Raw genomic sequence first — 26,824 nt, forward strand, 5'->3', positions numbered from 1 at the left:
GGAATGCAACAGGTGGATCCGTGATTGATCTCCTGTGGATGTTTGGATTTACTGACCACTCACGGCAGAGCTGCTCTCGCTCTCTGCCGGGACACAGATCTTTGTTATTCATTCTATTCTATTCTTAGCTTAGCTAACCTTCTGAGAACTTTTCCTTCTATTCCTTTTAGTATAGTTATAATGTAGTATATATATCATAAAATAATAAATCAAGCCTTCTGAACATGGAATCAACATTCTCGCCTCTCTCTCACCCTGAAAACCCTTGTGACCGCTGTCACAGTGGGTGAGGGAAGAGCAGCTGCCATCATCTACCCATAATTGTGCAAAGCATTCAACAAAGTCACATACAAAGTCCTATTCTCTGAACTGGAGAAACATGGATTTGATGGACATCCCACTTAGTGGATGAGAAATTGTCGGGGTTGCAGTCCGTGTGTCAGTGCCGAAGTGGAGACCAGTGGTGAGTGGTGTTCCTCAGATGTCGGTAATGGGACCAGCGCGTTCAACATCTTTGTTGGTGGCATGGGCAGTGGGATCGAGTGCACCCTCAGCAAGTTTGCTGATGACACCCAGCTGTGTCATGTGGAGGGAAGGGATGCCATCCAGAGAGACCCTGCTCCCGTGAGACCTCACTTGGAGTACTGCGTTCAGCTCTGGCCCCATCAGCATGAGAAACACATGGATGTGTTGGAGAGAATCCAGAGGAGGGCCACAAAGATGCTTAGAGGGCTGGAACATCTTTCCTTTATAGACAGGCTATGAGAGTCAGGGTTGTTCAGGCTGGGGAAGAGAGGCCTGCAGGGAGTTCAAACAGCAGCTTCCAGTATTTATATGGGGTGTAGGATACCTGGACAGGGACTTTCTACGAGGTCCTGCAGTGATAGGACAAGGCAGAATGGCTTTAAATTGAAAGAGAGTAAGTTTAGATTGGATATTAGGAAGAAATTGTTTACAGTGAAAGTGGTGAGGCAGTGGAATTGGTTGCCCAGAGAAGTTGTGGATATGCCATCCCTGGAAGTGTTTAAGGCCAGGTTGGATGGGGATTTGGGCAGCCTTGTGCAGTGGAATGTGTCCCTGCCCATGGCAGGGAGGTGGAACTACATGATGCTTAAGGTCCTTTTCAATGCAAACTATCCTATGAGTCTATAACCTATACTGAGTGCCACTCTAATGAACCAATTTAAATAATAGATGTTGGATGGCTGATGTCTTGAAACATAGGGGTTTTATTTGCTCTTAAGTACAAAAAATTAATCTTCCTATTCCTAAACGTAGGAATCTAGTTAAACTAGATTTGATATCTAAGCTTTGCTCTAATTATGAGCTTTATTGGCCCATTATGTAATGTTTTGAATGTTCACTTTTAAACAGTTTTGCATTTCCATCAGGCTAAAAGCATAATTAACTTTCTTTTTGTTGGTGTTCTTGAGTACCATGATCCTCAATTGCTATTTCCCCAAGCTATTCCCCAAGCTATAGTCTTTTTTTTCCTCTTAGGGCATCAGCTAGTCCTCCATGGTGTCTTTTGGAGTCTCCATGGTGTCCATTGTGAAGGAAAATAGATCAGGAATTTGTTATTGAAGCCATTTTTTTCTACTTATTTTCCCGATGAATCAGGAAAATAAGTAGAAAAAAGCAGGGTGACCAGAGTGTAAGCAAAGAATGAGTATTGTTGAGATATGGCTGGTAGTGTTGCATTCATTCTTTCCCCACAAACCTATTATTTTACTTGTAACTGCATTGAACAGTGTGTTTTTTTGTTTTAGTGTTATTCAGATGTTATCCTAATAAATTGAGAGGGGTTTTTTTGTTTGCCTGTTCTAGTCCAGACAACTGTTTTAAAGCTGAGGGTTGAAACTTCTTGGCAGCTAATCAAACAAGGAAGAAATGACTGATTAAAAAAAAAAATAAGCACAAATGCCAAAAAAATCCTGCTTAAGGGTAGAAAATGTGACTTGAGATCCTTTGTGCTTTTTCTAAAATCTTGAAGCTAAGAAGAGAGTCTGCAGGATACTTGTATTTTCCCTATTTTTCAGTGTTCTTGTATTGAGTTTCATTCTCATAAACTTTAATCTTGCTCTTTTAATGACATCCCAATTGATGTTTGGTTTAGAAACCACAAAGCTTTTAAGAGGCAGTCTAAGTATTAGGAAGAGTTGATGACTGTACTCATTGTAATATTGTTAGTAGAGCAGATCTTTCATTTAAACCTCCAGGGTTCAGGCTATGTCTGAAAAATGATTCTGTTGACAAATGTATGATGTTCTCTTTGATAGTGTTGCCATACTTTATTTTGTTTTGTATTTCATGCAAACCCTTTTTGTGAAAATGTTTAGTGTATTTTCTTCTATCTAAACTTATAGGTTTGCGCTAGTTTTTTAGTTTTGTTGTTATTGTTGTTGGGTTTTTTTAGCTTTCAGACACCTGATCAGAAGATTCTGAGTCAGAGTTTGATTATAACAAGACACTTTATTCTGGGCTTCTTATATCTTTTACTGGCTCAGTCTCTGACTCTCATGAACTCCCCATCTCTTTTAGCCCTCAAAGATTTGTGATTTTACTAGAACTGCTGTTGTTCCAGAACTGTTCCCTACTTCTCTTTCTCTGAAGCTGTCTTCTTTCCCCCAGGACCTTCATGCTCTAGGTTTTCAAATGGCCTGGTATCTTGCCCCTACCTTTCTCATTTTTTCTTAGTTTTGATTTTTCATGGAGAAGTGCTCATGGATGCAAATAACTTCTTCTATTTAATACTGATTTTAAGTACGTCTTATTGCAGGACTGACATTTCAGCTGCACCATTTTTAAAAGAGTGGTGATGTGGGTCATATAGATGGAAATGCCATCTACACACAGTGTTATTGCTTGTCATCTTTGTTTTTTTTTTTGTTTTTTTTTTGTGGTATATTGTCTAATAGGTGTTCAGCCAGTTATGGCAATGAAACCACCGCAGCCAAAGATGGGTAATTGCTTACTGTGTGCATTCCTGTATATCTGTAAATTGTGTGGGTGGTTCTGAAGTAGTCCAGTATTTTAGTTTTGTGATAGAATAGTGAGCTACCTGTGGTGTCCCAAATGCAGTTAGAATAGCAATAGCATAATCCTTGTGTGCAAGATGGAGGATATCAATAGAAAGCTTTTACTCAAGGTTATATGTTAAAAATAAGAGGCTGCAATTTATACATTCATTTTCCTACATGACTACAAAAATACTTTTTCAAATATGAAATACTTCAGCTTTCAGTTTAATAAGAGATGCACAAAAGACAGGTGGAATTATCATGAAGTAGCTATCATTTTGCCTTCCTGGACTACTACTTCCCTTTAAAATAATGATTTCTGAGATTTTAACTCAGTGCTTTTCCTACACACAGATAGACACACTCTGAACAAAAGATTCCTCAGATGAAAAACTTCATTGAACCTAATGCTGTCTCTCCTCCTCCTCTTCTCACTTTTCTTGACCTGTCTCCTTCTTTGAGATTATTTCCATTTCCTTGGATACCTTCACAGTAATTCCAGCCAAATGTTAATGGGAGCTTGTCAGCTGTAGGGATCCCCTATGTATCAGCCAAAAAGCTGTATATACTTTCAAATAAAGAATCTTGGTTTTATGGCATCTCTTCTTTCTGTTCAGCTGAAGATGTCCTTAATCATGAAGGTGAGGAGAGCCAGCTCTTTGTCTTGGTTAGGAAAAGCTGAACACAGATGGGGAAAGTGATTTGAAAAACTAGATGCCAAAAAGTTTGAATAGATGTAGAGGTTAAGTTATTCTCATGCTATAGGTTTGTTATGTTTACTGTGAGAAAAAATGTGGTTTTTTTTGAGTTAGAGATGTAGATGTTAGAGATTTTAGTCTAAATTTGACTTTGCTGAGTTATGTTGCCTGTTTGGTTTGTGTGTCATCTCAAATTTAAGTAAATTAAAATGGTAGAATTAGGTGTGTTAGTTCCCCATCCCATATGCTATTGTCAGGGTTTTTTTATGCAGAAATGCAATTATTTTAAATTTTTTCAGTTAATTTTTTTAGTTAATAGCAAACACTGCACTAAACACTAAATGAATTTAGCTGTCTTGTTCCATGACTATTGACGTTTTGAGGAATCGTACGCTTTCTAACAATGCCTATGTGGCTGCTGTTGGAAGCTGTGGTGTCACACTTGGATGCAGATGCTGTAATAAATTCTAAATTACTCTCTGGAGAGCACTGTGTTATATGGAACTGCAAAGCAAAAGGTCTGAGAGTCAATGACAAAGCTGCCCAAGAATAGCAACAGGTAGGCATCCACTCATTACATGTTCGCTGTGGTCTTGTCTGTACTTGAGACCTCTGAAATAGCAGTTTCAGAATTTTGAACTCTGAACTTCCTTTTGTTATTCTTAAGTCAAACCCATAATATTAACATAACAGCTTTCTGTGTTTGTTTTCAATGTCTTTGTTATTTCAGCAGAATATTTTTATTGGCAGTGTATTTTTCCAGTGGCTCTTGAGGATCTAATGTGGCATTTATGTTTCACTTCATGCCCTGTATTACCTGACCCCAGGAGTATTTTGTGGCGTCTACCAGACCAGAGATAAAAGCTGCTGTTCCAGACTAGGAGTGCAGGCCATGTTCAAAATACCACCACTTCCATATCAGAGTAGCAGTTCCTTTTAAAATGATTGTGCTCCTGTGTCCCTACGCCCAGTTGTGCAAACCTTTGGATTATCCTTTGTGTGGAGGCATGGCTTGGTCAATGTGACTGCACATAAGCTCTGCAAAGTGAGCACAGTTTATGAAGTATTTTGACAATGGCAATTACTGTGCTGAAAATAAATCACATGAGCATTAGCATTAATAACCACTTCTACCAGATATGCTAATCACTCCTAAAGGGCTGAAAAAATTGGGATACTGTTGTACATGCTGGATTACTTCTTATAATGTAAAGTTTAAGATCTAGGAAGTTATGAGGGGTCTTTCCATCAACCTCTAAATGAGTATGGAAGAGTGAGTTTGGTAGAGTTCAGCAACCACTGACTTGTGAGCATGGATGACTGAATGTGGCTCAGTTGCCATCTCCAAAAATGACCTTCTGTATAGCCCCTGTGCCTGACCTTTTAAAACTCTGACCTCACAGATGTATTGGTTTAGATGGAATTTTAAAGGATAGATTTTTGTGTTGTTTTTAGAAGATACTTTGAGTTACAAAATTAGTTTTAAAAGGAGAAAGGTATGGGGGAAGGAGTACAACTTAGTTTCAAGTAATTGCAGTGGAGCTGCTTGGCACACAGGCTTTTAGATCAAGATAGTGATGGTGTGTGGGGTTGCTGTCGTAGTTGAAAATGAGAGTAGTTTTTAGTGTCCACTGTTAATTTTGGGCAGCAACATGTGGCTTACTTACAGATTATTTGCTTTCCTTTTATCTCATGAATGTCAGGCTTTTTACTCAAGAAAGGTTGTGTAGCATCAGTCCTGGCCTAGGTACTTTGTTCTTTCTGCATCATATTACTTAAAGTGATGATGACATGACACAGACCAGGTAGCACCTACTCACATGAGAAGGGGCACACAAGAGAGCAGATGATTGTAACTGAAGTCAGATAAATCGTTTTTGCATTTGCTGTGATCTGTGGGATGCAATTAGACTATTACTATTTTTTCTTAGTCTGTGACAACAAACAGTGACAGCAGCCATGTTATGTTTTAAAGTGCCACCAAAGGACCACTGTGTGCAGGTACAGAAAGCCTGAATCTGCCTATCTGCAATAAAATTTGAAAAACATTAAAATATGGCACATTCTGAAAACAGCATGGTCATTCTCATGTGAAGCTTGGTCTTGGATGACATAGTATTAAATACTCATTTCTGCCAATCAATTTGTACTACTTTGCTTAGAAATATAGAATACCTTTGTGGTGGTGAGTAGGAAGAGCTGTTTTTTCTGCTTTTTCCTGAGGAGTAATTGGTTTTATTAAAGAAGAGGAGAGGATATGGGAATGCAAAGGGAAAATAGACTTGATGCCCCTGGTAACAGGATTCCCATTGTGTTGGAAACAGCTGAACCAGAAGGAAGAGTGTTTAAGAACTGCATAGCTTGAGCGTGTGAATGTGTCAGACTCGTGATGTGTAAAGCTAAACAAGGCTTTGGATTTAAAAAGGGAAAACTGAGTGTAAAGAAACTTTGATTTTCATCAATCCTACTCTGCAGAACATGCTGTAGGTGAATAAGGAGCGCACCACCACTAATAAGAACAATTGTAACCCAATCATGTTTAAATGAAAGATGAGCTAAGACATTTGAGTAAGATAAGGATTTTCAGAGGCTGTGCCAAAGGCTAGAATTAAAGAAGGATTTTTATTTCCGCAGTTTGATACTGGATTACTCTAATCTCTCCCTCTCTCATTCCCTTTCTCTGTAAATTTTGGAAACAACCAAATGAACAAAGTAATCTGTCCAGTGGGTCTAGCTCGAATTACTGGAAATCTGGTGAGAGCTGGCTGTGATTTCAGTGAGCAACTGCAAATTTTAGTGGTTTTGGTGATTTGTACTAACGCCAGTAAAAAAGAGTACCCTCCTCTCATCTCATATGCAGGGCCCTTTGTCCTATGAATGGAATCCTTGATTACTATTTGAATCCTTGATAAATGTTTGAGGTGTGCCTACTTTTATTTAAATAGAAGGTAATATGAAGAGAATACTTGGTGTATCTTGGCACACACACTGGCTGCCAACTTGGTAACACTTTGTTCGCATTTATCATAGATCTGTTGGGGTTAGAAGGGATCTTAAAGATCATTTAGTTCCAACCTCTTGCCATAGGCAGCAATGTCACCCACTAGATTAGGTTGCTTAAGGCCATCCAATCTGACCTTGACTATTTTGATTGATGGCACATCTCCACTTCTCTGGGAAACTTGTTAGAGTGCCTTACTATTCTGAGTAAAGAATTTCTTTCTAATATGTAATTTAAATCTTTCCTCATGTTTAGAGTTGTTCTCCCCTGTCCTTTTACTAAATACTCATAAAAAAAGCTGCTCTCCCTTTTATTTACAAGCACTTTTTAAGTACTGGGAGGCCTCAGTGAGATCTCCCTGGAGCCTCCTCTTCTCCAGGCTGAACAAGTCCAGCTGTCACAGCCTTTCTTCACAGGAGAGGTGTTCCAGCCCTCTGACCATCTTCATGGCCTTCCTCTGGAACCCTCTGATACGTCCACATCTTTGGCTGAGTACCACAGAACTGGATGCTGTACTTCAGCTGAGGTCTCAGGCAGAGGTGGACAATGAGCTCACTCAATCTACTGATCATGCCATTTAGAGATTTGTTCAAAAGATGTTCTTCTGAATAGATTCTCAGGGCAGGGAGTTGGAGGTGAGAAAAGAGCATTTCTCATGATTATTTGTTGAAAAAGTACAACTGATGTCTTTGAATAAACAGGGAAGAGGAGAATGGCTTGTGGGTCTGCTGTGCCTTTTTGATATGGAAGTAGGGTGCATCTGCCATTTCCCTGCCTTAACCTCTGCCAGCCTACTGCTGCCATGGGACAGAGACATTAAAACCAAGGAACATCCACTTGGATGTATACTGGTGCCTATCAAAGCCTTCTGCAGGAAAACAGATTTGTGTGAGTTTGCATGCAGCAGTCCTCAGTCTGTGCAATGGCTCTGTTCTTCTCACACCCCTTGGGCTTGGTTTCTTGGTATTTCTCTTGGATTGTAAGAAGCTGAAGGCAATAGATGAAAACAATGACTGAATACACATTTATATTTTTATTTATTTTTAAATTTACTTTAATTTCTGTTACCTAAATAGTTTCTGAAAGTGGCAGCAGTCATTTTTCAGCACCAGGTAACTGGCTGATTCAACATCTTTTCTTGCTGCTCTTATTTTTTTCCCTGCTATTCTTTGCTCCTTTTGGTGATGTACTTCAAGTAGGAATTAAAAAAAAAAAAAAATAAAGAGCTTTCCCGTTGCACAGCAATAAGGACTTCCTTATGTTCCTTATGAAGAAAAATTACTCTTTCTGTGGGTCAGTGCTGGAAATAAGAAAAAAATAATCATCACTGGTATACTACTAGTGATCTATTCTGAGTCTTCTTAAGCTTGGTATTCTTGTTATATGAACTATCTTTGCCCCACAGGATGAGGAACTAGCCACTACTAGCCACATATGGTTACCTGAGACAGAAGATAACAAACTGAGCTTCTGCCCTATGTTCCTGACTTACTGGTAGCCTATAAGGAATGTGTGCAAGTGCATGAACCTGTATGTGTTCAATTTTGCAGATGGATATTTTGCTGCTGAGGGCTCTCCATGTGCTGGTGAGGAGGGGGTGACCCTTGATTTAGAGCCAGGATCAAGCTCTGCAGCTCTGACCTTGTTATGCTTGTTCCTGGCAATAACTGAAGCCAGGATACCCCTATGCTTTTGTGTGGTACAGTTTTACTCCATAATGTGAGAAATGGCAAAATATGAAGGAGTAGGAAGCTCTGCTTTTGAATATTCTCACATTTTAACTTTTTAATCAAATGTTTATTTGCTTTTGCATAATGAATTGTGCTCAACTAAGTGAAACTTTAACCAGTGTAGGTATAAATATATAACAGTCTAAATATTGTTTGTAATCTTATGATCTTTTTATGTCCTTCCTCTTCAGCTGTTTTAGATGCGTCTGTCAAATTTAGGCAATTGTTACTTTGTTTTTTTTAAACTGCAGGGAAAACTATCTAAAATACATGCATAATTTATATCCCTGTATATATATAGAACTGTCTGGATGGTGGTGTTTAGCTTTGTGTGCATGGTGCTTTCATGCTTTCCATTTGTTTTGGCTGCAGCATAGGTACTGTAGTGTGTAGGTGGTGTGGATCAGTTACCACTGTGTGGATACCAGATACAATCTGAGAAAGTTCAAACATCTCTCTGTTCTTCTTCTAGAACTTTTATTACAGAAAGAATGGTTTAATTTAGTTGCTCTACTTACATGTCAGGCTGTTGTACGCAAGCATCTGGTTGTCTCACTGTTTCTACGTTTCTGGTCAGTTATGGAAAATCAGTGAGTAGCTAGTGAGGTCAGTGCTGCTTAAGAAGCCTTTCCCATGTTCTCCTCTTGTTCAAATAGACAGCTATAAATCAGTGCATCAGCACCTAAGCAACTGCTACTTCTTGAAACTGGTCTGGTCAGGACAGAGTACAGATCTTACCATTTAAGTATGAAACTGAAGATGATAATTAGCACATCAGTTACATTTTTAATGAGGATGATTGTGGAGGGGTAGAATGTAAGAAAATAGTGCAGAAGGCAGTCTCACACCTGAGGAGTTGCAGCTGTACTAATCACCAAAGATTAGGAACAGGCCTGCCCTTAACAGGCCACAGCTGTGTCCAATAAGGATGAGTGCTACAAAAGGTGGGTTAGCTGGGTGAAGAGAGAGTTGGCGTTTGTTGGTTGTGCTGTGAGGAGGAAGGAGTCGGTGCTGTGAGGAGTTGACCGTAAGAAATCATTGAGAAGGTATGGGAGCTTTGCAATGTGATGACCACAGATGACCTGTGTACAGACAGTCTTAATTTCTTTGCTTCCTTTCTGTGATCCCAGTGCACAAGTCTGACTATCCACAGCTGCTGAGTCTGACTAAAACACTTATTTTGTTGACTCTTTCGTGTGTTTTTCTTTCTTCACTTGTGTGAATGAGGCTACTCCTAGGTAGTCCCACTCTTCGTAGAGATTTCAAAAATTTCCACAGGGATTCAAAAATACACCATGGATGTTTTCCAAAGAAACTGTTCATTTGCAAAGATGAGAATGTAATTGAAATGAGCACATTGGGTTTTTTATGGCTTTTTGATAGCTTTTAATGCTTATACTAAAATCAAAAACCTTGAAATTTTGCAGAAGACTGATTATGGAGTAACCCTGTGTTTGACTCAGCGAAGTAGCATTATCTTTGTCCCATTTGATGGCGCTTATTTCTGTTGATGGTTCCACAATACTGGTAGTATTCTTTTAATGTGATTATAGGAAAGTTTGGAAAAGCCTACAGGATGACTTCCATTTAAATGACTTGCATCAGCCTTTTGGATCTTCTTGGCAGTACAGTCAAGTGTCATGCAAAAAATGATAAACAATTTGAAGGGATGGGTTAGGGATTTTTAGAACAAATAGTTTTGTAAGATTTTGAAAATGTCTTGAAGAATCTCACCTTTTGGCAGTAGTATAAATGAATTACAATTTAATAACAGAATGCAGATCAGAATTTTGAGGCTAGTAAGGAATACTGAACAGTTAAAGAAAATTATGAATAAAAAAGATTAAATAAAATAAATTCCCAAGAGCTGAATAGAAGTCTCATTCATGATGATGTAAAGCAATTCAGTTAAATATTCTTTAAAATATTGTTCGTAGGAATTCTGCCTCTTGATTTTCCTAAGAGATGTTTTTAATAAGGATTTCAATGGGAATTATGATCAAGCATGGAGAAGCATGTAATGAATGAGCTAGATGGGGCTATTTGTGACAGTCTCTAGAGAGAGGAGAAGTGATGTATAGCAGATAAGCATGGGATTAAAGTTGAGCAGAGGGGAGGGACAAACATCCTGAATTGTTACTAATAAGCACTAATGAAAGAACATCAGGCATCCTTTGTGTTGAAAAATGCAGGCAATTTACTAATTAGAAATAATTCATAGAGTGGCTTCTCTTTTTGTGTTCTGCCTGTAATATATGTGCAAGTGAAGCTGGAGGCAGAGTAGCAAAGTGATCCTATATAAGGAAGATTTTAAGAGTTTATTGCCGTAATACTTATCTGAACTTTTAAAGTGGTGCTTTGATCAATTCCATCTTTGTGTGTACTCATGAAAGAGAATAAAAAAACCCCAACTTTTTGGCAAGACTCAGAATTAAGGGAAATAAAAGATATTGCCATTTCTTTCATTACCATAACTTCTGTTAACAAATACAGCATGCAATGTACAGTGCCTTAAAGCCCGAATGAATACCATGTTCAGCTGAAACTATGAAAATGAGATGAACATAGGTTCAATGTACTATTCTTACTTATTTTGTCCATGAAGGACTTCCTGTTCCCATAGTGCTTTTTGTACACTAAAGTCACAAGATATTAGTAAGGCACAACTTCTTTTCTCTAATTATGCAGTGTAAATGGAAATTGTGGGCAAATCTCCTAATCTCCATAGAGACAGCACAACATTTATCTAATTAGAAGTTTGCCTTTTGGCATTACTTTGAATAAATTAGCATTTCATTACATACCCTGAACTACTTTGAAAAAGTTTCCCAGAGTAGTATTTAGTCTTTCTTTTCTGAAGAGTGTATTTTGAATTAGTGTAGTTTAATAATCTCCTTTGTAACTGGAAAGAGGCAGAGTAGTACTGCTATTGTATTTTTAATATCAGAGGGTTGCACTTGCAGGTTCTTTGTTTTCTTTAATCCCTAGGAATCAGAGTAAAATCTTATGTCACCTTATTTAATGGCTTACTCCTTTACCAGGGAAAAATCCAAAAAAGAAAGCAAAAAACAAAATGGAACCAGTTTGAAATACAAATACCTCCTCTCGCTACCCTTTGTCCAGTGGTCGAACTTTTCTTTCAAATTGCAAAAGTCACACTCTATCACTAATTGTAAATGAGCTTTTCTGCAGTATTTCCAATGTAGCTAATCCAGAATACACTATTTGTCTTCTTTTCTTGTATATAAATCAGTGGCAGGAAACAGAGTGACTAAGTGTGGGTATTGACTGCCAGATAAGACAAGTGGCTGCTTATTAGGCTTTTCCTGAACAGGTACTGAGAATCAAAGCTTGGATGGGAGATTAAAAGAGATAATTCATCAAGCATAGACTTTAATTTATTTTCTTTCTAAGTATTAAAAAGAGCAGAAAGAAGATTCCACAGAAGTGCTAAAGGATGGTAATTTCCTTGCCTTGAGTCACTGGCTGTTTCAGACCCTTGCTCACTCCTTCAGAGAGTCATTGGCTGACACCTGTGGCAGAAGATGGCCATGAAGTGTGCTCTTAAATATTTGACTATTCTCAAAGTGGCCTTTGCAGCAGGGATGTGTGGTTTCACCAATATTGCCGTGGTTGCCTTTTGGTAGACGGAGGCATGCAAAGAATCTGTCAGGTTGTTTTTGCAAAATCCAGAGGAATGAAACCATCTTCATTTTGGGTTCTTTGATTGTCTTGGCTTGAAAGATGTGTCTGCTCGGGAAGGCAGGAGCGTCCCTTGGAATGGAGCATATGAACGCCCTCCCTCTGAATTATTATCATTTTGGAAATTAAGGGGCTTTCGGACAAAAAGGTATGGGGATAGGAGTAACAGTTCTTTACTAGTGTGTATAATAAACAAGCAACATTAACAACAAACAGAACCAGAAAACCCAGTCCCAGCCTTGTGGCTGTGGCAGTTTCCCCTTTGGTGCAGTTACAGCTTTAAACAAGATTTGGATGGGTGAGGGGATAAAATCATGATCACTGAAGAGAGACCTGGAGGCAGCATGCCACTGTTTGACAGACAGTGTGCTAATGAGGTCCTTTGGTCTGCTGTCTTGTTAGTGTTAGGGGGTGGAGATCCATGCAGCAGCAAGGGTTACTCATGTGCTAGAAACTGCAGAAGCACTTGGGAATGCTCATGGAGGAATTGGAGCTTCTTCCCATGAATAGGCAGTGAGATTGATCATCCAAATGAAGTGCATCTACACACAGACATGCAGCATGGGCAGCCAACGGGAGGAAGTGGAACCCATTGTGCAGCAGTAAAACTATGACATAGGAGGTTGGAAGTAGGTGATTAAGGGTCCTTCCCACCTAAACCATTCTGATTCTGTTACAAGAGGAAATAGCCTCAAGTTCCACCTGCAGAGGTTTAGATTGGATATTAGAAAAAATTTCTTCACTGAAAGAGTGGCCAGGTGTTGGAACAGGTTCTCCAGTAAAGTGGTGGAATTGCCATCCCTGCAGTGTTCAAAAGTCATGTGGATGTGGCATGGAGGAACGTGATTTTGTGGTTAACATGTGCTGAGTTAACAGTGAGACTTGATGATCACAGAGGTCTTCTCTGGCCTTAATGATTCTCTGTTCCTTTTGGCTGTCAGACAGGATTTTGTATCTAGTAGCACAGCACATCTGTAGCTTATGATATTTGTGCGCTTGGAAGCAGTTACAAAAGGACCCCCAGTGCAGTGCTGCACATGATGGTCCCAGCAGCATGTCCAGCTGGACTCACTGATGTCCATTTCTATGCTTCTGGGCCAGATTCTCTGAGCAGATGGTCACTTACCTCCCTAGTGGTGAGGTAGGACAACCCTGTACATTCTCCTGCCCCTTGGTAAATGTTGTCTTGTTCTCTGGGAAGGCTTTTTTCCTCATTATTTGTTATTTGACACTGAGTTATGTCATGGTGAGAGAGGAGCTCATGTTCCTTTCTAGTTCTTCTCCCAGCTTCTTTACTTTTCCCTCTCGATCATTAACTATTTTGTTTTCCTGGTCAATGAGTTGGCCAGAGTTGTGCAATGATTCATCCTAGGTCTTCTATTGTGATAGCACCCTGCAAATAAAACCCCAGAAGTTTTTTTTTCTAACTTTGGTCAAATCTGGCTTTTTTTAACAGCTGGAGCAATTAATGAAAAACTTGAAGATGAAGGAAAACAGAAAAGAAATAAAGATAATTTATTAATCCCTCCCTCCCAGCATCATTGTGGGTAGATTTCTGCTTTCAGGTCTAGTCCTTGATTACCTCAGTACCTTTGTAGGAAGCTGGCGCAGGTTTCCAGTCCCCCCCCCCAGGGCCTAGGAATGTTGCTCCTGCACCTTCTGAGGCTGATTAGTGCTTGGCCGTAAAAGCAGAATTCCAGAAAAAAATCTGTGATTTGCTTGACGGTACTCGCCCTTTCTGTAGGACCCCAACTCTTGGCTGCCACATTTTACATTGTCTCTTGGCTATATCTATCCTCACAGAGGCCATTCAGTGTCTCAAAAAACAGCTCTTTCTTCCTTCTATCTTCATCCAGGGGCTCAGAACCTTTACTTAAAACTCTACTGTAAGAACAGAGAACAGTAATTTGTATCCTAAATACACATTGAAATTAACTTCTCTTTCTGTATTACATTTTAAAGGCTCTGTGCTAAAGCCCTCTAATCTTCTTCTGTATGTTCTAATAAATTTCACTGTGTTAGTTGTGTTGATATTGTGACCAAGCTTGGTCTAGGGAACATGGGTATGCAATTGAGTAAATTGCCAAAAAATTTTTTCTTACTTGCTCCCAACATAGTTTGTTTTAGGGAGATCTTGTCTGGGGATGTGGAAGATGGGAAGGCAATGTTAGAGGTATGTTTGAGAAAAAGACTGCTCTAATGTGATGGTCTGATTTTTGTTCTGCAGCTTGATGACTGCACCCTGCAATTGTCTCATAATGGTACCTATCTGGATCTAGAATCCACCCTAGCAGAGCAAAGAGATGAACTAGAAGGTTTCCAGGAGGATTCTGGGTAAGTAAAGGTTTACTAAATTTTTCTAAATAAGCATGTAGTTTACTTCATGTGTTCAGGTCCACATGGAAGTGAAAAGATAAAAATCTTTCCCTTGTATGCCCGTCTGTCTGTCCCTTTGTATGATTAGAATTTTATGACTTCTCTTTCTACTTTCACTCTTACAGTTTCTCTGAAATATGACATAGTGTAAAGAAATCTATGAATATGAATATCTTGATTAGTCTGGTAAGATTTTATAGTTCTTTGAAAGTTGATAAATTAGGATGGTTTGTTTGGAGAACACTGAGATCTTTCTTATGATATTAGTCATTTAGAGGATTATATTGGGGTGATGTTCCTGAAGTTATAAATTCAATTTACTTTGCCTTGGTAAGTTAAGTCCTCCGTTTGTATTTTTGAAGAAAAGACCTGTATTGGTTTCTTCTTTTACTCCTGGAATTGATGGAACCAGTCCAAGGGATGGGTGTGCATGGTTACTTTTTAAGATTCTCCTCTCTTGCTTCTTTCATATTTAGTTAGTACTGGCACACGTGGATTGTTATGACACAGTTTCCCTAATCATCTCTTTGAGAACTGAAAGTGAAAGCAGAAATTCGTACCAGTGTGTGTTTGTGTAAATGCACATAGGAGATTTGCTTTTTTAAAGAATTTTCCTATTATGGATCTTTCAGATCATTGTCTTACTTAAGATGTACAATGAATAGAAAGTCTAGATCTGTTTTTGCATTTCTGGTTACTATTGGATTGGATAGTTGTGGTTATTTTATGGGTGTGTTTAACTGAATTTTGAATTGGTCAGAGTTTGTTAACAGTGGGAGATACAACCCTTTTACTTATGCTTCTTCTCCAATTCTGGTAGCTGTCTTGCCTTTGATGAATATGCCTTATAAATCTAAACTGTGCCTCTGAAGATTATTTTATGTGGAGAAGAATTTTAAATAATATTTTCCAGATATTCATTTGTGTGCATTTGTGTATGTCTTATTTGCCCCTACCAGTTTGGGGCATGTTTTATAACCATTATGAGATAAAAAACTGTTCTGTTAGAAATCAGTTAAAAGAGAGTCTGTTGGTAGACAGATTAGCCAATACAAGCTGAACTGAGCTTCCTTTCCTATGCAATAGGAGTGTTGAGTGTAGAAATTGATATAGTCTTCAGTTTTGTGCATAGATTATAAAAATCACTGCAAAGAACACCAGATTCATATTTCCAACTAACTTTATAATGAGCTGAAAGCCATTAATTTAAAGGATTTTTTTGGGGGGTAGCAATACATTTTGAATTTGTCACATTTTTTCCCTTCCATTGGTGTCTCTGTGATAATTCTGATAATTTTAACTTCACTGCTTTTAACACCACAGTAGCAATTTGGCACTGCCTAGCAATCAGGCAAGTGAGAGACAATTTGGTGCTTTTCCTGCCAGACTTTGCTCTTGAAATGGCAAGCTATTGTCCACCTTGTTTTATTTATCTGCTTCTTTTGGGCATGTAAAATCAATGAGATGTTTTGTTCCACAAACGATTATAATTTTCTCTGCGGTAGCTATCCTGGGGGAAAAAACCCAACAAAACAAAAAACATAGAAGTGGTGCTTGAAGGTGAGGTTTCAAATGGATATCTGCATTTCAGTTTTGTTCATGTTTTGTGAAAAAAGAAGAGATAAACAAGACCCACCAGAGCTTTAGGAAGTATGTGGGATATGCTTCTCTGTAGGACTTAACATTGTTACTTCATGGTAAATGCAGATTATGTGATGTTATTCTTAAAACTGGAATATTCTAGACTTAGGGTAGCAAATGTGGTCAGTAATATCTTCTTTGTCCTGTGTTTCTAGCAAATTAAACTCCATTTTTGGGCCTTGCAGTTCTGCGAACAAAACACTGAGCTGGAGTGCTCCTGAGCTGGAGCTTCTGGCTGCAGACATTGGGAGCTTAACACCAGGTTGCTGTCTGGGAGGGACTGGCTGCAGAAACCATTTAGTCTCTCTGTTTCTGTCTGGGTCATTTCAAGGTCCTGCTCTTAATCTTCAAAGCTTTTAATTTTCTGAGATTAGGCTACCTCAGGACCTGCCTTTCTGCCATGCCAAAGCTGCTGTGCTCATCAGGGTCACTGAAGCTTGCTGAACTCTGAGTGAAGGCTTTAGTAGCTGGATATTCATGGCATTTTTAAAATTTCAGAACCTTAGCTGTGGAAACTCCTACTCAAAATGGCCAGAATGTCCTGTAATCTGGCTGGATTTAGCATCTTTTTGCTAAAAGTTCCTGTTCATCCTGGGCAAAATGATGAAGATGTTCTTTTTAAAAACTGTTGAAAGGTGACTTGTAAATAAAACAAAACAAGCAGAAAGCGAAGTCTTAAAAAATTTATTGGTTTGAGAGGTTGTAGGTATTTGCTTTCTCTGTGTGGGATTGGATAAGCATAGTGAAAACATGAAGGATTTTTCTTCAAAAGGAAAGAAGAGAATGGTGGCAGTTGCTGCAGGTTTATGATGTGTATCTGTAAAATAACCTGGACAAGAAGCATATACATTCATGCAATTGCAAATCAATGCTATTCTGTTACTGAATATAGTGAAAAGAGGCTTTTTGTCAGTTGCTGTCCACTCCAGCAGAATGGAAACTTTTATCTAGCGAAGGAGAAAAGCCAACACATGTGGCCTTTAACTAAAACATGTGTGGGGATTGGGTGGATTTCTGGTCTCCACAGCTTCACCTGCTGCCATTTGCACCCTTGAGAATAGCTGTGAGATTCAGGAGAATCAGATTGTTTTTGTATGGGGGCTGGTTTTGGAAGAGCCAGGATGAACATCTGGCCAAGTAATGAAGCTTGCCCTACAGAAGGTGTTGCGACAAGCAAAAGGGTCAGTAGGAGCATGTAGGAAAACAACCTTTCTTTTCAAGTCTGGGTTGTGTTCATGGCTCACTTGCTTGTTGGGTTGCTTAGCTGTTAGGCTTTTTTCTCTTGCTTCCAACAGAAGTTACTTGGTAGATGCTTCATTGTGTAGGGTAGTGTACAGTGGAGGTTGTTCAGGCAGGCTGGCTACTTTAAGGTGTTGGGGACAGGTAAAGTTCCTTTGCTTGGCTTCCTTGAGGTTTTACAGAGAAAGCGAGAATTGTCAAGATGCTGTTGTGTTTAAATTAGCATATAATTGCTCAAGCTCTCTTTGTGGATATGTCTTAAGAGGCCATCATGGGAGCCCACAAGGCAACACTGTCCTAAAGTGAAGAACAAGAGTTTTTTCAGGCAGTATGCTAGGAGCAATGAAATTTTTTTCAGAGAATGTTTTCAAGACTCCTGTTCAGCAGGAATTCTTTTAAAGTACTTCTCATAAATGGCTTCAGCACTGATGTTTTTGCATTCCTTCTAGACACCCTATCTCAAGCCATTTTGGTTGGGTGAGTCCCATGATAGACCTTTTCCCTCTTGATGGTGCTATTCATCCTGGTCTTCATTCAGAATCTGTTGGAGACAGTGGAGTCTGGCAAGGATCTCTAACATTCTTTTCCTGCTTATGTACTGTATTTTTTCCCATTTAGACTTTGCAAATAGCACAATTGTGAGAATGAAAACTTTTTGTCACTTGTTTACATAAGGAAGTTGGGGATGCATTTGAAAGTTAATTTAGTTTTTGTCTTACAGAAATGGTATGGCTTATTTCTTGAAGCAGTACTGAAATCTAGCAGATTGTGTGCTGATTTTGCATTAGTTTAAACAGAATGTATTTGTGTTTGTTCATGGGTGGAAAATGATCTTAACTTCTGATAGCTTTCTCTGTGTTTTGTCTTAATGTTAGTTTTATGTTTCTCAGTGCCAACAACAAGAAAAATAAGGGAGGTATCAGGATTGTCATTGCATTGTTACAATCAGAAGACTGTGACTACTTAGTGACATGATTTACTCATGTTTACTGCCCAAATATTGATTTCTCTGATATTTAGCTATTATGCTGAATCTGAAAAATGCAATTGATAGTAACAATTAAAAGCATGCAACAAAGCAAGAGAAACACTCAGCAAAAACACCAGAAAAACAGCTCCCTAGAAACATCAAACTAAAATACCTGGGCTGAGAGGTTATGATATTTTTTTGGAAGGTGTAAGAATTTCTAGGCTGGCAGTATTTCATTCTATAATGTATCAGATTGAGATGTTGAATCGCATTTTGATGTGGATGTTTTGCTAAAACTTTACTGTTGCAGAATAAATGGTGATACAGATGAAAATTTCACTTTCCTAAAGAAATACGTTGGATGAGTAAGTTGGTGCTGTTCTTAATTACCTCAAAAGATTGAGGGCAATAACAGTTACCGCCTGTATTTCCAAAACTTTATGCAGCTTTTTTGCTTCTTAATCCTGATACAATTTCATTGTTTGTATAAAAAAAAATAATCAGGTAAAATTTGGAAATTGATCTTTAGGTTGAACTGTAGTAATTCATTTTCATAGTTATCTTGCAATAACCATTGACAGCAAAATGAAATATAATTACAGGTCCCATATGGTTTCCCTATTTAGAACAATTGGCAAGGTATCTCTGAGCATTCCTACTTCCAGAATATGTAATCAAAATAATTACACAAATGTGCATATATTTTGTAGCCTGAAAAAAGAGACATGTGACTTTGAGGGATGTGCAGGATGGAGGCAATTAACAGTTGTAAGTTCCACCATGAAAATTATTCACCAGTTATGAGATTTCTTATCAGTGGATCTTCTTCACACAGTATCTTGTGAAGAAATTATTGACAAATTAGGGTTCCTACTAATAGTAAAATGCTACTACTTTTGTAGTTAAGAAATAAATACTGATTTGTGAATATAAAATGTATTTAGAAAACAAGCATCTTCAAAATAATAAAAAACTTGAATAAATTTTACTGCAGGCCAAGGTTTGTTTTCTTACATAGTTTCAGCTTTAAAGCTGGCTTGATGGTATAAATCTCTTCTGCATATATTGAGGTCAGAGACTGCAAGCCACTTTGCTCACACCAAAAAAACACAAAATGCAAAGTCTATGCAAGCTTTTGAAAATAACCTATTTTGGTGCCCTGTTTTGGTGTGTGCTGTCTAGGAGGGGTCTGGAGTGTGTCAGTAAGCACAGAAATTACAGGGATCACACCTTACTGGGTGTAGCAGAAGTCTGGGGATGTCAGATGGGGATGCAGTCTGTGCACCTGACAGCTTCTTCCCCGTCTAGATGGAGAACCTTCAGGCAAGTAGCCTACAAACAAAAAGGTGCAATATTGAATAGTGTTAACTTTCACTGACGTGCTGAACATGTCCTTCAAAGGGAAGCAGAGTTGTTTTTGCTCTTCTCCAAGTGCCCCAGTCTTGGAAACTGTTCTGCATCCTTCCGACTGTGAAGGAGCCAACATCTATAGCAGGGGCTCCCCTGGCTTGGACAAGGAGGCTTCATGAGCTCTCAACCCTCTGTGTGATTTTGGTTTGGGGTTTTTTTTTGAGGGTGTTTAAATGTTGGGGTGTTTAAGAGCTTGACTCATTATTCCATAGCTTTTGTTTCTCAATACTGCAGCAGCTGTGTCTCTTTCTCTCCCACTTTGCCCCAGAGTTTACTCAGTCATAAAGGGAAAAAAAACTACATCTGTACCAAAGTACCTGCGGAAACATTTGAAGGTTTGCTGGTTTTGAATTTAGAGATTACTGCTGGCAATGAGTGCTTTTATTGAAAAATAATTTCCACTAAAAATGTATTGCAAAAGCACTGTTGTGCTTAGTTCTCTCCCAGCCCGTTACATACCAAATAAAGTGCCAAACCAAAAAGCGTGTGAATAATTCTTACAGTTTTTGCTAAGACAACTTTTTTAAAGACAGCCTAATTTGGCATTCAGATTTGCATGTGAAAATAGCTGAGAAGTCCAGTATTTTTTGGTGGAAACTTAAATAAAAACAGCTTATGGAAACAGCTGATGCCAGATGTTCTATTTAGAACCATTTAATTTTATTAACATTGAAGCTGCTTAATGGCTGTGTTTGCACTCTGTCCTCCTCCTCGATGATGAGGCTGTGAGTGGCTCTCGAGGCTTGGAAATGTTTCCCTTCAGCTTGTGAGGAGGAAATCCCTTCCTCTCTCCATAAATAGATCATCTGCAGGGCTTCAGGTAAGGCTGCCAGAAAGTGCTGCAGGGCTGCTCTGAACTCCTGTTGGGAGTAGAACCACTGATTTGGAATCCAAACCTGGAACAGTACCAGCACCGTGGGCACTTACTGCAGTCTGCAGGGGCGAACCAGTGTAGTATTGCCCAGAGTGTGTGGGCAGCCAAGGGAGTTTGTGCTGGGTAATTAATAAAAGCTGTGAATTAGCTGCACTTCTATTCCATGGCAACTGTTCCTGTATGTGCTCCTACCCAGCCGTAAATGCAAAGGTCTGTGTAAGCAAACTCATGCTTGCTTTTCTCCCATGGGAATCCATTTGTCTCTGTGCTTGGTGTGTGGTGTGTTTATTTGGTTTACCCCTGACTAAACTCAGGTAGTAATCTGCTTCTGATAAAAATAAGTGTCTCCATTTAACCTCCAGTTGTGAGCTAACAGCTTAAACTGCTGCAAATCTGTGACTAGCCCAGGATCTCCGGTAATGAAGCCATGAAAATTAGTGAATACTGCCAGGGTTAAGACCACAGCAGTGCAGCAAAACAGTAGTTTATTTTACATTTACTGCTCAGTAATTGTGCTTGCTAGCAAAAGCATTGATGGCCCAGCAATAAATGTAAAGCCCATTTCCAAAGTGGAATTAATATGGAGAAATAAGTGGTCTGTGAACAGTGTTTTATATTTAAAAATTTGTATGTCAGGTTAGGAAGAAGCCCTTGTCAAATATGATGCTAATGGAAAACTTGCAAAAGAAGAAAGAGACACAAAGTAGTATGTTGATCAGTGCAAAGTAAACTTTATTTTTATGTACTTACATAATCATATGCATGTTCTACTGCAAAGTAGGAGAGCTTTTAAATGGTTCTTTCTGAGTCTGGTTAAAATGGTCGCATTCTGATAAAGTGTAAATGAGTAGGACATTGCTTTGAAATGTGTTGTGCTGCTTTGGATATCTTCTTTACTTTCTTTAGTATCATCAATTAAATTGGAAAACCATACAAGATGAGGGTTTTTCCCTTAAGGTAGTAGAGAATGATTTCTAGTAAAAGGGAAATGTTTATGAAAATTTCTTAGAAGTATTTTTTACAAACTGAGTCAATTTTTTTCATTTTTTTAAATTATTAAAAAAATGGTGCCTCTTTTGGAACTGTTAGTCAGATTAATGTCAGGTATCAGGAGCTTTTGTAAGAAAAAAAATATTATTCAGATGCTGCTTGTTTCTGCTCTGAAACTATGTAACTTCATTAGAAGTTGGTCACAAAATCACCAAGTGGGTCAGGTTGGAAGGGACCACAGTGGGACTGCTAGTCCAACCTGCCTGCTCAAGCAGGGTCATCCGAGAGGCCATAGCACAGGATTGTGTTTAGCTGGTTCTTGAATATCTTCAAGGAAGGAGACTCCACAACCTCTCCGGGCTACCTGTTCCGGTATTTGGTGACCTGCGCAGTAAATAAGTTCTTTCTTATGTCCAGGTGGAATATCCTGTGCATCAGCTTCTGCCCATTGCTCTTGTCCTATTGCTTTGCACCGCTGAGCAGAGCCTGGATCCACCCTCTTGACACCTTTCCTTCAGATACTGACCTACACTGATGAGATCCTCTCTTGGTTGCCTCCTCTAGAAGCTGAACAGGCCCAGCACCCTCAGATTTTCCCCATAGGAGATGCTTCAGTCCCTTAATGATCCTTGTACCCTCTGTTCTATGTGCTCCAGGAGCTCAGTGTCTCTCTTGTCCTGAGCAACCCAGAACTGGACACAGCACTCCAGGTGTGGCCTCACCAGGACTGAGTAAAGGGGCAGAGTCACCTCCCTCTTCCTAATGCACCCAGAACACTCGCAGTGGTCCAGAACCAAAACTCTGGGTCCCACAGTGTGGCTGCGAGCACTGGAAGGACTCTGCCTGAAGGTGTGGAAACATCAAGTGACTCAGCGGTTGGAGGATAATTTATTTTACTTTCCTCCTTGCCCTTGTCCTGTAGGTTTCCAGTTCTTCTAATGGTTTTTCCCCAAAAATTCAGATATTTCAAAGGCATCTGTTTCTCCAAGTGTGAAGAGGTTTTAAACGAAAATCCTCATGTAATGTGAACTTCAAGTATGGTGATAGCAAAACCATATGACCAGAAATTACCTGATGTAAAGATTCCTGGGAGGAATGTGCAGCCAGAGCTTGACAGTTACTGACAGCAGTGGGAAATACATAACTTAAGAACTGGAAAGCATTGGCAAAGTGATGTGTCATCTCTGAAGAGGAACATTATGCAAAGTTGACAAAAAATGTGGAAACAATGCTTTTGGTTTTGTATTTTATCCAGAAACAATATTATTGTTAAAATAGGTCTTCTAATGCAATTCTCTTCACTCTTTTCCAACTCATGAAGTTTGTGTTTTCTTAATACAAAAATACAAGATGGAGATTTAATTGAAAATGCAATCAGTATTTCACAAAATGACAGGATAAACATCCCACTCAAAACAATTATGAGTTGAACTTTTGGGTTGGGAAAGGACGTAGTTTTGTTCATGAATGACAGTTCTTGAAAAATGGGTATTTTCTGACTGTGAAGGCAGCAGTCAGCTCTGAAACATTTGAGGGGTTGTTGGAAGGTTTTTGTTTTAATGTGTGGAAATCGAGCCATTAACAAGTGAGAGAGAGCCAGCATGATGATTCAGAAGGTATGGGGAGGAAGTGGGGAGGGAATTCTCACTTTCCAGCTTCTGAAGTTTGCTTGCACATAAACTACTAAAAAGGACAAATGGAACAAATGTTTCCCTCATTTTGAACTCATTGCCTTTTAGAGAGTGTAAAAGAGATTCATTATCTTTTGGCAAAAATAGTTACCTTGTGGTGAGGTATGCAGAAGACTGCACCTTTTACCAACATTAATAATAAATAATTTGGTGATATTCACGTGGTTTATAATGCATACTTGATGAATCCCTTGATTATTTCACTCCACACTTTTGAGTTTCTCATTTTCTTCCCCCTTTTCCTTCTATACTATTTTGTTTCCATTTAAAAAGAGGGGGAAAACAAAAGGAAAAAAAAAAAAGAAAAATGGCAACCCTGCCTAGTAAATGTGCTTATGAAAAGTTAGGGGAACATAAAAACCCAGCACCTCATAGTGACAGTTATAGATAGTCCTTATTTGCACAATTATACAGACAATGCTGTGTCAGCCAGGATGCTCTTCCACTCACTGGCATTCAGATGGTGGTGGTTTATAGGTTTTTAGTGGGAATGAGACAATTATTTGTTAAAATCATGTTGACAAACACAGAACGCAATATTAGAATACTCCGCTGGGAAAACACATACAAATCTGAGCATACTATGTTCTTTTGGATACTATTTCTTGCTTTAATAATTAGTCAGATTTTGCCATCCTAGTTTTTGCTTAGGGAATATGCTGGGATTATTTCTACTTGGATTAGTAAAGTTTTAATTATTACGTTTTGGTTTTTGTTTTTTTTTTTTTTTAATACAGACAGGAATGGTTACTATCTGTTTACTTTTGACAAATGATTGTTACTTTAGTAAATTTGTCATGATGCAGGAATGCTCTGAATAAAACCACTCTGCAAAATAATTAGATGACTTGCAAATGTATTACACGAACAGGATGTAGACACGTTCTGACTTCACACTAATTTTTTAGATGGAAAAAATGAGGTAAGAGAGAGAAGCCCACTGGCTTACTTCCTGTGAGGATGAGTGTGTGTGTTTGCCTCATACAGCCTCAGGTACCAGAATAGGTTGCTAATGCTGTCATCCATTTGAAGGGTATTAGCATGTAAAAGACTTCTTTTTAATTATTGATATTATTTCCTGAGCTTATCTGCTTCCATTATTCAATGGCAATAACATGACCTTGAACATGACGTTTGGATAATAATCACCTAAGAACTTCAAAAAGGTTACTTGTTTGGATAAGATTTTCAATGAGTTTCAGGGAGATTCTTAATTCCACTCTCCATGCACATGTGCACTCTCTCACTTTAAAAAGACTTGGCTTTTATGCAACCTTTTTTTTGAAGTGTCAGAATTTTTTTTCCATCTCTTGAATCTGCAGTTGACTGGAGAAGCATATCATAGTGAAATGGCAGTCAAACTGTATCTTAACAGCTTTGAAATCAAAGCCTAGGATTTGTGCTGTCTGATTAATAGGTTAAAAAACACTTTCCTTATTGTGTGTGTGTGCTGGCTTGCAGATTTTTTTTCAGGGAAAACCCGATAGACTCAAGTGCTTGAACTCTGGCAAAAAATTCATCCTTTATGCATTCAACAAGGAACAGTTTGTTTTCCCTTGCTGCTGTGGAGTATCTTAAATTGAAGTAACTGTGAGGCAATACCCCATTGCAGAAGCATTTTCCACTCCCTAAACGGAGTGTGCGAGTGAAGATGGAAATGGATGGGTTCTAAAATGAAAAAGCAGAAGCCATTTGCAAAAGTAATGCACTCTAGAGCAAGTCTCTTGCCATGTGTTTACTTCTGATGGTGTACTGTACTCTAGGTTTCTTTTGTGGGCATCAGTGATTCTTTGTTGAGCTCAAGAGTTGCTGGATGCTGTTCTCATTAAGCTACTTCTGTTGGAAAACATGGATGTGATTATTGGAGATGGTTAATAGCCCACAAAGAAACCTGAGTGCTATGAGAAACTGTAACAAAATGTGAAGCATGTGTTGTGTATGTGTCTTTTGAAAGCAGCATCTGTGCTAGATAGGTTTTTATAGTACTTAGATTGTTACATCAGGCAGAATTAGCTACAGAATTGGTATAGGGTAAGTTGTCAGGTTAGGCTGATGTTAAATGCTGTCCAAGTCTGGAAATAGTTTCAGTGTTATCAGGTTGAAGTTAGTTTTCCATCCAGCCTCTGCCTTTGGGATGAACAGGCAACTGCTCATGGTGTTAGTTTAGCTGGGTTCAGTAGCCTGATGTGTTTGCTTTGGTAGTGGTTCTGAAGGTTAATGAAAAAATCATTTGGTTGTTTCAAGAGAGCCTTGGTGTAAGGTAAATGTGTGGGGATCATCTGATTCCCTCTGGTTCAGATTTGGCCTTCCTGTGAGTGATTGACTGATACTGCACTTCATAGCAGTGTGAAAAACTAAATATGGGGAGAGCTGGAGGCTAGGGGAGCAGCAAACCTTCCCATCTAACAACAACTAAATAATGAAAATACAAGGTACCTATACTGTTTTCCAGTATATGATTTTATTTTCCTTTATTTTCCTTGATTTGGTTAAACTTAGGAGGGCAAACCTGTAGGTTTTGTTTATTCCACAAGTTAAAAGCAGGCTGCAGCTGGGAACCACTTGCTCTTTACAGCGCTCCTCTAAAGTAGGGTGAGGAGGGGCCTCAGCTGTGCTGTTAGCCCAGTGCAGGGGGAAAGGTAAGGTCTGTCCTCTGGACCCCCATTCTTACAATCCCTTTACTGTTATTGTCTGTTTGAATAGAAACTTCTAGAATTCATTTTCCACCACATCTAGGCTATATTTCCAGAATATTGACTGGGATATGAGGGAAAGGACACTCATTAAATATCCAAACTTCTATGTGCACAAACAAGCTACTTTGTAATTCTCAAAGGTTTTGCATAATTGTACTTTCTAGCACAACAAATGATTTTTCTGAGTTATCATGAAGAATTATCTCTGTCTACAACTGACTGATAACACTAATCTTCTTAATGGATGAAATCCCTGCTTGGAACAGAGTACAATGAGAGTCATGGGAATATGCTACTTGAAAATTGCTCTGAGGGTAGGATAAAGTTACCTATTATAATCTATTTATTTATTTTTAAAAAGTCCCAAAAAACCAGAGTTAACCCAAAAAGGTGCATCGCTCTTAGTTGCTGCGTTGCTATATGAATGTGTGTAGCACTGCATGAAAGATTAAAATCCAAGTTTGCCTCTATTGGATAATGTTTTTTTAAATACTTTAAATATTTCTGAAATAGAAGAGTGTGCAGACCTTGGTTAAGAGCAGAGGTTGGACACTCTACATTAACTGAAAAGATCCAAAAGGTTGGTGAGCTTAAAATCATGGTTTCTAACAGCATTGTACTCAGCTTCTTCTTATGATGGCCTTTTCATGATTGAGATGTCTGCAACAGATTTTATTTTTTGAGCAAATACAATGAAGAATAGTAAGTTTACTTGTCTGTGCGACTATAAAGTGTTATTAAAACCATTGCAGTTTGTCTGCTGCTGTGCTATACAACTGTAGCTTT

At 38.7% G+C, this 26,824-nt stretch overlaps 1 protein-coding gene across 14 annotated transcripts in view; it reads left to right on the forward strand.

The window, feature by feature from the left end:
* Positions 1-26,824, forward strand: part of FHOD3 (formin homology 2 domain containing 3) — a 374,713-nt gene that overhangs the window by 25,580 nt on the left and 322,309 nt on the right. For all 14 annotated transcript variants that reach the window (XM_063163493.1, XM_063163547.1, XM_063163530.1 and 11 more), the window contains exon 2: positions 14,379-14,485. In XM_063163493.1, the coding sequence (XP_063019563.1) occupies positions 14,379-14,485 (107 nt within the window). The remainder of the gene's footprint in view (positions 1-14,378; positions 14,486-26,824) is intronic.

This window comes from Melospiza melodia, chromosome 1, assembly GCF_035770615.1.
Source record: "Melospiza melodia melodia isolate bMelMel2 chromosome 1, bMelMel2.pri, whole genome shotgun sequence".
Lineage (NCBI taxonomy): Eukaryota > Metazoa > Chordata > Aves > Passeriformes > Passerellidae > Melospiza > Melospiza melodia.